The sequence below is a fragment of the Rattus norvegicus genome, chromosome 18 (genome assembly GCF_036323735.1).
Source record: "Rattus norvegicus strain BN/NHsdMcwi chromosome 18, GRCr8, whole genome shotgun sequence".
Classification (NCBI taxonomy): Eukaryota; Metazoa; Chordata; class Mammalia; order Rodentia; family Muridae; genus Rattus; species Rattus norvegicus.
This window is the reverse complement of record NC_086036.1, coordinates 72,668,791-72,682,614: the sequence shown is the minus strand read 5'-3', so window position 1 is coordinate 72,682,614 and position 13,824 is coordinate 72,668,791. Positions and strand designations below refer to the sequence as shown.

The window sequence follows — 13,824 nt, the reverse complement described above, 5'->3', positions numbered from 1 at the left end:
TCAGTGGAAATGGGGCTTGGAAAAGTCTCGCTAAGATTCTGTATTGATTTACAAGACACATATTTCTTTTTTTTTTTTTTACACACGCACCCATTTTGGCTTGATTTAAACAGTAAAAATAAGAGGGAATTCGACTTTCAAAATCAACGTATTTTCAATCATTTGAAAGGAAACTAGGCCATGGTAGAGAAGGCACTGAACTCTTTGGAAACAGTGGGTACGGTTATTCCGCCAGTTTCGAGGTCTCTCTGGTGAGCTCGGATTGTGGAGGGACTTGGATTATGGAGTCTGTTAAATCTAAGAGGTGAAGGGAGGCCCGAAGCCTCAAAAGGCTTTAGGACTGGGAACCATATTTTTATAGAGGACCCTGGCAGGAAATAAGTGCTCCCAAACACATTGAATATTTCATTTCTATGGGAAATGTGGTGATTCATCTTTCCTGCGCATATGTAACTGATTCAGCCTAAAGGTGCATTTAAATAATAATAATTAGCTTGAAGGGGTCTAAAGAGAATATTTACATCTTTGTACGAGGGCTCCTCCTCCAGTGATGGATGGTGGACGGGGCTGCCTGGCCTGCTGCCTCCACCGCCGCTTGCTTTCTGTGGGGCCAGAGATGGGGGCGGGGGCGCCGGCAGGTCCGAGCCTCCGGGGTCCCCCAGCTTCCCATCCTCCTGTAGCAGCCTGGAGGAGTTCAGCGCTAGAGGGAAAGCACCCACGGCGGGCGTCGTGCGGTCCCGACCGCTCCCCTTCTCCGACAGCCCTCGGCCCTGGAGGAACCGGCCACCGCCAACCAGGGAGTCTCCGAGAAGGACCCGGGTCTCCTCCTCTTCTTCCTCCTCATCCTCTGGATCTCGACCGTCCTCCTCTTCTTCGCCTTCGAGCGGCTTGTGGCCCTCCACATCCACCTCCTGCTCTTCCTCCTCGTCCTCCTCGTCTTCAGAGCTGTCCTCGCTGGGGTAGCTGCAGCTGGTGCCCTCGGGGGACAGAAGGCCTCGGTGGTGCGGCTGGGGGGCCAATGGGGGCGGCGGCGGTGGGGGTGGCGGGGCTGGGTGGTGGCGCTCCGACCCCGGCTCGTCGGGCTGTGGCTGCAGCAGCAGCAGAGGCGACGGCGGCTGCGGAGGGTGGTGGTGGTGGTGGTGCGGGTGATGGTGGTGGTGATGGTGGTGCGCTGGGGCCGAGTGGGGCGCGCCCGCCGACGCCCCGTGCAGCTTGGCCAGGCTCTCTGAGTCGTCCTTGCCGCCCACCGGCCGGAAGGCGCTGGAATGGTGGTAGCTGCCGCCGCCCGCCTTGCGCCCTTCCAGGAGGTGCGGGTGATGGGGGGCCGGCACCCGGGTGCCCACAGAGCCGGCTCCGGAGGATGTAGCCCCGTTCCCGGACGTCACTCCGGGCTCTGCGGGTGGCGTGGACCCGGCGCTGCAGTCCCCGCCGCTGCCGCCCGGGGGCGACTCAAAGAGCGTGTCGCGTGATCCGGTGCCCCCAGTAGCTGGAGGACCCGAGCCAGGGCCATTGGCCACCACGGGGGGAGGCTGGCCCGGAGGGGGCGCTGCCTCGGCGCTGCCACCTGCACCGCCTGGCTCGGCCAGGTCCAGAAAGGCCTGGCGTAGCAGGGCCGGGCTGTCACCCAGCGCGCAGCCGAGCGCAGACGGCGGCTGCGGCGGGGGCTGTAGGTAGGTGGGCACGGGCAACCCTCCGGGGGTCCGCGGTGGCCAGAACATGCAGAAGGGAGGATAGAAGGCGTCCTTGCGGCCCGCGGGCCAGAAGAGACCTGACAGCCCAGCCTTGGGCGCCGCACCTGCGCTCCCCGCGCCCGCTCCCCCTAGGGCCTCGGCCGCTGTCCCTGCGTCCTCCTTCTTGTGGCACAAGCCGAAGGCCGCGGCCGCGGCCGGGAAGGTGTAAGGATGCGGGAAGAGGCCCCCGCAGCCCGGGAACTTCTGTAGCACGCCCCCGAACGACCCCTTGCTGGGCACTGGGATGACTGGGTAGCTGCGTGGACCCTTGGTGCCAGCTGCTGCACCAGCCCCTGCAGTGGCACCCACGCCCACGCCGGCCACGCAGCCACCGCCGGGGCCACCTGCGCCCGGTCCGGCGCCGCCAGTGGCTGCGGCCACCGAGAGGCTGGCTGCCGCTGCCGAAAGGCTGGCTGCAGCCACCACGGCCGCCTCCTGAAGGGAATCGTCATCGTCGTCGAAGCGCGGCCGCTTGTGATGGGCGTGAGGTGCGCCCGCCAGCTCAGCCAAGGGTGGTGGTGGCGGCGGCGGGGGTGGAGCCCCCAGCAGGTGCGGGCCCAGAAGGCCCCCGCCCCCGGCCACTGCGGCTGCGGCCGCCACCGCAGCAGCCTTGACTGAACTGAGTGGGTGACAGGCCGGATGCGCGCTGGGTTGAGGTAGCGCGCGCTTGCGGCTGCCACCGTTGAACATGGCCTTGACGTCCTCCCAGGCGAAGACTAGCTCGTCCTGAGGGCTCTTGTCTGTGAGCTTGAGATGGCGGCGCCAGGAATTAAAGTTGGCTGCGTCTGGCTGCGTGTACTTGGCGTCCGGGGTGCGGTGGGAGTGGAAAATGAACTTGTTGGGTGAGAAGTACATGTTGCAGTAGCTACACTTGATGCACTTGGCGCGAGAGCTGTTGTAGCGCGCCGGGATGAAGCTGCCACGGCAGCCCCAGGCACACTCGTGCGACACGTCGAAGGCGAAGTTGTCCGGCAGTTTGGGTGGCCGGTTTTCACCTAGGAAGGACTTACAAAGGCGCTCGGCCTCACGCTTGGTGATCATGCCACAACGTCGCGAAGAGATGGGCATGGCCCCAGCCCGCCGCAGGATCTCCAGTTGGACAGGTGTGCACTGCACGCACGTGATGCCCAGCGCCACTCGGCGGTTGTGGATCTCGTTGTAGCTAAAGTTCTTGAGAAGAGTGTTGGAGATCTGTGCCAGGCACAGGCGCTCCTGCCCGTCGATCACCAAGGACACGATGGGAATGCCATAGAGGATCACCTGGCCCACCTGGTTGGGTTTAAGGTTGGCGTGGCCCGGCCGCGGTTGGCTCAATGCGTCGGGCTGGAAGGCGCTCGACGGCGATGCAAGTAGGATGTCATTGGGCCCTGGCAGTGGACTGGAAGCCATCTCCTCCACTGAAGAACAGCGGGCTTAGCGCTCCGGGTTTGCCTTGGAGACTGGAAAGGAAAAGAGAAAGGCGACTTGAACCTTTTCGGGTCTTGAGACAGGGGTGGGGAGCGAACTAAATGAAAATTACAATAGCTTGCTCGCTTTGGTTAAGACCTGATTATTACTGGGCAACCGAGCAAGTTTCAGATGTGCAAAGATCATCTTTTAAAATTCCCTCCAAGATCGCTCTTGAGAAAGTTCAGCGTCTCGGAGTTGTCAATTTGTCTTGTGTCCTACTCGCCTCAAGCAAAGTCGGTCTACTGATCTGTCTATGTGTTTCAGCAAATTCCTAAGAAGCTCAAGACGTCCCAGATTTATGGAATAAAATGGTTGTTGGAACGAGATATGTGCTCAATAGGAATGGGAAGGCAATGACTATTGTCATTAATGATTATACAAGTCACGAAGAACTTGAACTTGGCCATCAAAACCCAAATTGAGAGAGAGAGAGAGAGAGAGAGAGAGAGAGAGAGAGAGAGAGAGAGAGAAGAGAAGAGGAGAGGAGAAGGAGGAGGATGAATTCAGGTGTGCTTGAAAAAAATTTGATTTTAGTTAAAAAAAAAAACCCCAACTATTTTGGAAAGAGAATTTTGTGGTGTCTGTGGTTTCCTTGTTGGGGAAGATTCACTACTGGTTTAATGAGCATGAAAGCAAAACGAAATCTCTTCTTTCCCGTCCTTGCTTGTAGGTGTTATTTTATTTAATGTAATTAGAAAATTTGAGGGTCGGGGTGAGGAAAATCTATTATGTATGGTTACCCAAAAATAAAGCGTATCATTTTCAAAATTTCAATGACTCATTTCATGAGCTAAGGACTTCTAGTCCTAGGTAAGTGGATCAAAAAGAAGTTAGAAACGTAAGCATTTTTAAAAAGTACTTTCTTGTCATTTTAACACAAGTGCGTATGTCAGTACAGGCAAACATATTAAACCCAAAAGCGCGCAAAGAAACACTTCTTGGGAGTCACACCTGGCAGAGGTTAAATACCTTCAGTTTCACACAAGTCAACTTCCAAGACATTTCCACCCTTAACTATGTCGGTATTGTTACATATGTTGAGCGTGAGCCCAGCGGTAACTATCATTTCCAGATCAACGGTAGGCGCACTGATATTGAACGTATGGGTTCCGACTGAAATAAAATTCCTGATTTCACCTGGTGCCAGTTGCATGCCCCAATGCGGGAAAAATAAGTGTCACTAAGTTGAAGATATAGACACTGCAGAGGAAAGAAACCCGTGCGACAATGACGCTAAGTCAAACAAGGGGAACGGGCGACGGCCTCCCAGTAGCTACTTGCACCATGCGTAGGCCAAAGCTGTCCTTTGACCTGGAAAGTCACCAAAGGCCATCGCCCGGCCCACACACTGGATTTTGTTACATAGATCACAGAGAATACATTAACCAATCCCTTTAACTGGATGTTCCTTCTTTGGGTCCCCATGACATCTGGATGACCTCCTCTGACCTGCTGCTGTGGGGATCTTCAGCTCGCCTTACGCTCTGCGACCTCCAAACCTGGACTCCATCGAAGGAGCTAGGCGTGCCCGTGTCACTTCACAGATCAGAGGCCATATTTTCAGGAGTTAGGGCATTAAATGGCACTCAAGGCACGATGATACCTGAGCTTGACACAACCCTCCCAGTCTCATTTTTCTCTTAGAGAACACCGAATTATCTCGGCGAGACCCTGGGAGAATTCGAACTCTCACTTCTTAGAAACACGCGCCATGGATGCGTTAGGAACCGCAGCCTTCACATCGGAAGATCTGGCAGAAATGCCTGCTCTTTAGTGTCCCCACGTTTACCCCAAACCCTTCCAGAATCTCCTTCAGCAAAACAGAAATAAGACTAAGGTTGGGGTATATTTTTAGGGGTGAAAAAAGAGACCACTAAAAGTTAGTTGAACGGAAAAGAGAATCTGACAAACTTCTCCATCTGCCTCACGAGGCAAACGACCCTCTTTCTCCTGACTCTGATACCATCATTTCCAAGGCCCGCCACCCCTCCACCGATCGCAGAAATTCCTCAGCTGGGTTTCTCTAACCATCAGCTGGGTGCCGAGTCAGGACCAGCGGGTTTGGGCAGTACCTGGTAACCCCTTGATGTCTTTAGGCGCGTGGCTGACGGCCCATCTTCCGAGGGCGCTCGGAGGCGAAGCATCCAAGCGGGTCCTCGAATCCAGCGGGCGGGACTCAGGCGAGCTGAGCGAAGATCCCGGTACTGGCGCAAGCTAATGGCGCTCGAACCCCGGCAGGGGGGGAGGGCAGAATGAGGGCCTGGATTGGGGCGGGTGTTCCCACCACCGCAGAAAGTGTGGGTGCGCGGAAACCCGCGGCAAGCGAGCCCCAAGTGGAGCGAGTCTGACAGCGCCTTTCTCTGTCTCTGAACTCGTGTCCGATGGAGGGGACGCCACCCAGCGGGCAGGGTGACGTCACCGTCTCCCTGACACTCCACATTAAAGGGCTGGCATGTTACAGGGAGGGAGGGGGAGAGCGAAAGCGAGAAGGAGCTACATAGAGATCCTTTCCCAGCAGGCACAAACGCCACCACTTAGCCAACTGCAGCTGGGCAGCTTCTCAACCTGGGAACAAAACGCAGCAATGAGGCTGGATCCCCTGATCTGGTTTAGGAGTCCAAAGCTAAATCACTTGCGAGAATCCTAGGGAGATTCTACAACACCAGCAAACTAAGTGTCTGCCTGCCTGTATTGGCTCCTTATTTCCCGAAGTCACCCTCCTTCCTGAACAGCTCCTCCGGAGCAGGAAGCACACTAGCAGCCTCTGCGTCTCCGAAGGCGAGCAGATTAGTTTCAGCACTCGTTTGAAACACTGCAGAAGGAGAGAAGGGACAGAAGTTTCTCTGTTGGGTTCCCAATGCAGAACCAGGGACAGCATCACTGACCCCAGGTTCGCACTTACTTTTCAGGGCAAAGTAGCCACCTCCACTGAGCCTTGTCCGGTGGGTCAACTGTGGGTACAACTGGGTGAAGACATCGATGGCTGCCAGCGTGCATTCATCCACCAGTGACAGCTAGAACACCCCTCTAACTCGTTTTATAAGATCTATGCAGGCCATGTCCGCACAAGGAAAAAGTAGGATGGTCTATTACAGAGGCCCTTGGACAAATTGCCAATTCCCCTGGAGAAATAAATTTCTACAGACTCCTGTAAGAGCATGCAGACCCTTCCCCCAAAAGGAGCCAGCCAGGATGAGAAAGATTTTTCTTCATAGTTCCCCAAACGGAGGCACACTCTGGGATATTAATGAAGTTTGCAATGTTATCTCCTAATTGGCTGGCTCTTAGGAGACAAAGCAGCCAGTGGCCAGTTTATCAGAAAGTAAGAAGCCATCTGTTTGGGGGGATATTCTAAAGAACATACTTGCTGCGACAGGAGCAGCAAGTTATGCTCTTCCAGCACCATTTCAGAAGAAGCTCAGGTGAGACAGGCTGAGGGATTTCTGCTGTGGAAAGAGTGGAACTGTCTCTACTAAGACCAAAGCCCAACAAGATCCCATTACAACAAAGACAAGTATCAAAGTGCGAAACCTTAACAGCTCTCCATAGGTCAACAGAGAGCAGAGGAGAACCAAGAAAGTCAGGGCCTTTGCTCAGGACTTGTGGGCATCCTGAAAACAGTCTCGGGGCCATGAAAATGGTGACATTTGTTGAAGGCAGAAACGTTTCAAGTGACAGTGAAAGAATTTTTCACTTATCTGAAAACAAAAAGTAGACCCTGTCTTAAGGTCGTCCTGTCTATGCTCCTAGATAACCTTTGCAAGAAGGAAAACTTGGGTTTGGGGGGCTGTCTCTTTCATTTGCCCAAAGGGCACCATTGGGAGGGGGGCAAGCCTATCATCAGGAAGACAAGCAAGGGGAGTCTTCCTGTCCAATTGTCCATCCCTAAGCCTGTTTCCAATGTTCCAGGGCCTGGCCCCAAAATCTCCCTTCTTGGCCTGCCTTCTTTGTGGAGTCAAGGGCTCCCACAAAACAGGGTCAGACTTGCTCTGTCCATCCCCAGAGCCCAGGACACTGTAAGGAAAGCTCCAGCCTCACGGAAGCCATACTCAGAGCAGGCTAGGGTGACAGAAGTAGATTATCTCTCAGTGAGGTACCACTTGGAAGTGCTGAGGAGCGCTGTGAGGAGGAAGTGCCCTGGGTTTATACTTCGGCCGCTACTGCTAGAGCCCATTTACCAGAGAGGCTGAGTCCTGCCCTTTAAAAAGGTACCTTCAAAATATCTTTCTTTGAAAAGTAATCAATCCCTCTGATTGGGTGTTTGCTTTCTACCCTTCTGTCCCCTTCAGTGACTCCACACCCCGGTGACAACAGCAATCACCAACTCCTTATCTGTCACAGTGCTTCGGAGCTTTACTGAATAAAAGCCCAATTAAAAAAAAAGTTTCACTAGGAAGAGAAATGTGTAGTGTAAGGCTAAATATTTTATTTAAATGATCATAAGAGGAGCCAGTTTTTCATTTCCCCAGTGAGTCTGGATGTCCTCTTTGGGGTGGGAGGTCACCGGGGGAGGGGGCAGGCCAGTTGTAGACACAAAATAGTTTCCTTTCCAGAGTGGATTCTGTTCTCAGGGAATCTGGTCTGAACTCCGTGCATGGCAGCCCCTCTATGTTCTGTGAGCAACTGTACTATTCACTGTTTCAAACCCTTTGTTTGCTTTGCACAAGTTCCATACTGCTGCTCCTTGGGGGCGATGCCAGTCCTTGCCCTGGCATCTGGGGCCCTGACAGGCCCTGGGAGGAGTCGGCCCAGGCAGGAGGAGGCTGTTTCAGATGAGTTAATCAATGTTTTCCTATTCGAGCGGACATGCATTTTACACGTCGGGACTCTCCTCAGCCTGCTAATTGATTCAAATAGTTTTATTGGTTAAACTGGTGTCACCCGTTTGCATGATCTATCACCGCACAAAGGAGAGCATTTCCACTCTCCTCTCCATTCCGGGCGGCTGCGGTTCACCCAGGCTAAGGACAGGTAAAGGAGCCCAGACGCCCGGACCCAAAGGAAAACCACAAACCGAGCTGGCCCCCTCGGAACTGAAGAGGTGAGGCCTCCATGCAAGAGTACGCGGCCAGCACTCCAGTGGTGATGGAGTCTTATAGCGGAGAATATTATTAACTGTTTGAAGGGAACCCAAACCTATCCAGTCCAGCATTTTCCACTTTGAAAGGGGTTTGATTCGGAGCTCGCAGTGACTGGGACTGAGAAGGACGCTCTTGTGGCAGAGAAGGGAGGAGCTGTCCGCGGTGCTGACGCAATGTGATGCTCCGAGGCATAACCGATCCTGGACGAACTCGCCCAGCTGGTCGCTATGGGAGCATTGATTCAGCTTTGGGTAGAGGCAAGGCCCATTACATTTAAGAGGCAGACAAGAGGTGGTGCAGAAATCGCAGCTCTGACTTGTCATAACCGCTCCGTTTAGAAGATAAAGACCTTAATATAACTTGATTACAACCAGAAACACCACTTATCCCTTCTAACGTACCCTTCTGTTCTCCAGGTTGCATAGGAGAAGGTTCACCCCGCTATCCCTCCCTCTAACTCCTGTTCCCCTTTTGTTTCTATTCAGGACGTATCTCTGCTCCTGTTCCTGACTTAGATGCTCCTGGTATGATATTTCTATATCAGGTAAGGGAAAGATGATTTCCCAGTCTCTCCCAGAAGTGCAAAAGGAGATTCATCAGGAAACTTGACTCCTGGTGGACAGATGGAGTCACCAAACCAAGGGGAGTCATGCAAAGCTGGTACCAATTCCTCTGTAACCACTTCTCAGCTGTGCAAACCTGCCTGGACACCTACATTTCACAAGCCTCCCTTGCAAAGCGGGAAGGTTGCGAGGTAGTGCACCGGGTTGAAGTGAGAATTAAATTATATGTGTATACCTGCCATATGCATGTAAACACATATAGTGTGCTTGGCATGTTTAATATATGACACTCTAAACTGCCCTTCCCTGGAGAATGAGAACGAGGACTCAATCTGTTGGAAGATTTTCCCAACAGCATAAATGGCTCCATGATAAACGGCATCCACCATGCTTTGACTTAGAGAGCAGAAGTGAAACAAACTTGCTCCTAGGGGTATCAGCTTTTCTCTCTCAAATTATATTTTGTCCTTAACTGATGGAGTATTTTCAAAAAGATTTATTTTGTTTTTTAACACACACACGGGGCGGGGGGGGGAGACAGACAGACAGACACACAAAGAGAGAGAGAGAGAGAGAGAGAGAGAGAGAGAGAGAGAGAGAGAGAGAGAGGTGCACATGAGTATAGATGGCTGAGGAGGCCTGAGGTGTTGGATTCCCTTAAAATGGGAGTTAACAAGCTTGGTGAGCCAACCAATGTGGATACTGGGAATTGAACTCTAGTCATCTACAAGTCACATCAAGCCATCTTTCCAGTCCTAGTATAGCTTGCTTGCTTGCTTGCTTGCTTTATTTATTTATTTATTTATTTATTTATTTATTTATTTAAAGATGGGGTCTTGAACTTTCAGTTCTCATGTGGCATTATACCAAGTTTTAGTGTTTCTCTTCCATACAGGTAGCCCAAAATCCCAACAAGTGTTTGCTCATCCTACTTTAAAGAAATTAATAATAAAGATCACCAAGGATACTGGCCACAACAATATTAATTGCTGCTTGCTCTCAGTTCTCAGTGGCCATCCTTTCCACAGCTTGGCCAGCAAGCTCAGCTGGAACTCCTTGATTTCCACATCATTGGCTCATTCCGAGTCATGTGAAATAAAACAAGGACCAGAAGGCAACCAAAGGTTCATTCAGGATGGAAATCAGAAGACCTGGTATAAAGACCCTTGGACTTTTTGGAGGCAGAGACGATCTTTGAACCTTCTCTAAACACTGTCCATTATAAAGAACCCTTTCTCCAGCTGCTCATGAGAAGCAATGAGAACACAAACTTTCTTGGGTAAGGGAAGAGAAAATGCATCCCAGAACTATGTACCCTTAAATTCCTCATGGGAATTAATGATTCCTTTTTAAATTTCAAGTACATACCTTTATAAGAAATAAAAACTCTGGGGTAAGAATCAAGTCTTAAATTTTCTTTATCAAAGGAAGCCATTCGTTCAAGAAAATCTGAACTTGGGTACATGGCAGAGAGGGCTCTTTATCAGTTTGCAGAGACCAGGAACAATTAAGACATTTACTGCGGGATTTTTTTTTTCTTTTTCAAACAGAGAATGAACATCTATTTTCCCACAGTTCCCACATGCCTATGAATACAACAAGACATCATTTATAGGCACTAATAAATCCATATTGGAGCATGAAGTTAGCATATGCGATGCTCACTTAACAAATTTTCACTGACCGGGATGAAATTCAAAGCTAACAAAAACACCGAAGAGGATTTGTGGATGCACGCGCTCCCTAAATGCACCTGCGAACGTGCATGGGGACGAAGAGTGATACAGGCAATAAGCCTGAACACTAGGCTCTCCTCCCTTCCCTCTCTCCTTTCTCCCTCTCCGGGAGCATGCATACACACATGACCCACCCCCTCCACCTCCCCTTCTCTGCACACGGAGAAGGAGGGGGGTCCTTTGAAATGGAGGTGGTCCCAGCTGGAAAACCCCGGAGCTCATTTAGATCACATCACTTCAGGCTTTTGTCTCTGCTCCTGAATAACCTAGGCTGCTGCAACAAAAGGAAAGGCATCTACGTGGAGCTTTCATTGGTAAAGACGCATCTCAAAGATGCTGCTGGAATAATGAATAAAAGAAAGATGCCTGCCTCTTCCCTTCCCTCCTTCCCTCCTTCCTTCCTTCCCTCCTTCCCTCCTTCCTTCCTTTCTTTCTTTCTCTCTTTCTCTCTCTCTCTTTTTTTTGATTGCCATTCCTAAAGAAGGGAAAGGAGAAAGGGGGAGAGGAGAGGAGAGAGAGAGAGAGAGAGAGAGAGAGAGAGAGAGAGAGAGAGAGAGAGAGATTTGCAAGAGGCAGAGATTTCGAAAGAGGAAACCAAGGCAAGTATTAGGGTGGATTTCCCACGAGAGTCTTTAATTGTATGAAGATGAGATGGGGTGTTCCGGCTTACTTTGTTTTACAAGTGGCTCTTTTTATTTCTCGGAACTAGTTTAAGAAGTAACTGACACAGAGCCTTTTAAAGCTTGGAAAAGAGAGGGGAGGTGGGGGGGGAGGGGTTATAGGTTGTCTGTTGTCACTGGAGGAAAAAAAAATGACACAGACACACATTTAACATCTCCCCAGCTGACCCTGCTAGCTAGAACATTGGATTTTATTTTCTGGGGGAAACGAAGGAATTCCTTGTTTTTCTCCCCCTCCTCCCAGTACCGCCCACATGAAAAACCTGCTTTGCCCCCAAGCTTGATCCAATTGCTACCACACTTAAAACCACGTGCGCTCCCCAGGGGCCCAGCAAGCAGCACACGTTTTTCCTGCGTGCAAACTTTAACTTTGTGTCAGCAAAAGGTGGCATGACTCATTAGTCAGAGAAATCTCACCGATGAGCTACCCCAACTTTGAAGCCTTTCAGCACAAAGGCCGAAAGAGGGGGTTTTATCTTCGCTGTTGCCGTTAAAGAGAAATATCTTGAAGTGCACGAAAATGAAAAGTCCTTTCAGTAGTCTAACTGGATATTTGCTAGACGCCATAGTTTCAGGAATATCCCCAGATCAAAGGCATCGCATCTCAACTTTTTTTCCCCCCAAAACATGTTATGATATCACCAACAAACTCTTAATGTGGGCAAATAATTAAATTTTCCATCTTTTAGAACTGTGTAACCTTGGGTGTCTTAGAAACAAATTGCACAAACAAACCATGGAGATGAGCACGGGGGCTTTCAGAGGAGATATAATGAACCAACTTTAATTACTAACTTGAAATTAAAAATGTAATATACAGATTTAAATTTATTTTCACCTAAATTGTGTATAAAATTATATGGCTTTTGCAGGCTAGAAAACGCTTTGTAACCAGCCATGCTGCTAAAAAGTCTGAAGTAGTTTCCAGACTCACACAGTAATAATGACACATTTATCATTACTGATGACCACCTACTGGGTAATTATTGCTTTGTTACTTCTATTACAATCAAGAGATTTCTTTATTTACTGTTAACATTCACTTAAAACTGAATGTTAATGACTGTTCTGAATTCACCAAAGAGAGTTTTCTGTTATATTTCAGAAGTACTTATGTTCTGGTTCAGAGATGGAGAACCATATCATAGCAGAAGAGAAGGAGAATACTTCATCCTCACCTTCTCTTGAGAACACGAATGGCATTCTGAGGATTTCTGGAGCAAAATTCTCCAGCTCAGAATTCCCAAAAGGTCAACCTAATGCAAGCACTTGACTTGTGCTAATTATCCAAGTATTTTATTACAGGAGATGCATTCATTATTGATACTTGTTTACAGTAACTTCCTATTTGGGAGAGTTGTGTTTTTCATGAGAAGTAAACCATCCACTGCTCTAGGGCTAGCCTCTCGAATCTCATTTCTTCTTACCCCTCTGTCTAGTTTCACATCCCTCAGACGTTTTGTCCCTACTGGTGCATATACAACCCCAGAAGACCCCCAACTCCATCTCCCTTACCCTTTCAGAACTCCCAGTTCTTCAAAGTAAGCTCTGGGTTTGCAGAGTTGAGTGGAGTTGGTATGGATGGGAAAATACAATGCACTGCAGGCTTTCACACACAGTCTAAACTCCTTGAGGCTTGGGCAACAATTTCCATCTTCAGTCAGAGATCAGGAGATGAGCATTACAGAAAAGGGCTTGATGGAAACTCTTAAGCAGTGGTGGGACCAACTCTGAGGAAGGCTCCTGGAGTCCCTGGCAGGTCTGAGTCTCATAGTCATTGGTGGTAGTGCAGTCTACAATAACTTGTTCCAAACGCTGGTGCCAGGTTTCACTAGTAAGACACGTGCTTTTGCTTGTGGGGTGGCCTCAGAGAGTCTCAGTGCATGGTGGAGACCCTGGAGAGTTTCATTCTGGAAACTTGTGTGGCTGTCTGTCTCCATGCTTCCCAGAGAAGCCAGAGGCCTTCAACCTAAACACAAGAGCTTCTTCTTGGGGTTTCATCCAGGATTGAGACCCTTGCCAGTTTGGACAGTCAAAAGTCAGATGCTGGGACTGGAGGGTGTCTTGCAGTGGAGAAGCTTATGGGTAGACAGACACATGGGGGTAGCTGGAAATGGCCCCTTCCTTCGAGCTGCGGTGGATGCAGATGGGAAAGAACCAGCTAGAAGCTGTCGGTTCTAGGAGTTTGGATCTTTTTTTTTTTTTTTTTTTTTTCCCCCCCGGAGCTGGGGACCGAACGAAGGGCCTTGCGCTTCCTAGGTAAGCGCTCTACCACTGAGCTAAATCCCCAGCCCCGAGTTTGGATCTTTTGAGAAGGATGAAAAGGGGAAGTCTGGAGTAAGGTAGAAGGAACTTTGGGGGAAGTGCTTACAAGTTAGCTGAGATTGATCTGTTCTGGTCAAAACCCCAAGCAGAACTACAGAGCTCAAATCCCAGGTTCAACCCCCCCCCCCCCCCCCCGCTCTCCCAGTCCTTAGTCTGTAGCTTAGAACTTCCACACTTTTGGGGTCTTAGCACAGAGAAGAGGGGGATACTCAGGTCCCCAGGGCTCTGTGGTGACTCGTGGTGAGGGAAATGGAGTGACA

The 13,824-nt window shown here is 50.3% G+C and overlaps 1 protein-coding gene across 1 annotated transcript in view; it reads right to left on the bottom strand.

Moving 5' to 3' along the window:
* The window catches only part of Skor2 (SKI family transcriptional corepressor 2), a 41,669-nt gene extending 38,503 nt beyond the window's left edge, over nt 1–3,166 (bottom strand). Inside the window, exon 1 of the mRNA XM_039097333.2 lies at nt 522–3,166. Coding sequence (XP_038953261.1) covers nt 522–3,119 — 2,598 coding nt within the window. The 5' untranslated portion in view covers nt 3,120–3,166. The remainder of the gene's footprint in view (nt 1–521) is intronic.
* Between the last annotated feature and the right edge of the window lie 10,658 nt (nt 3,167–13,824).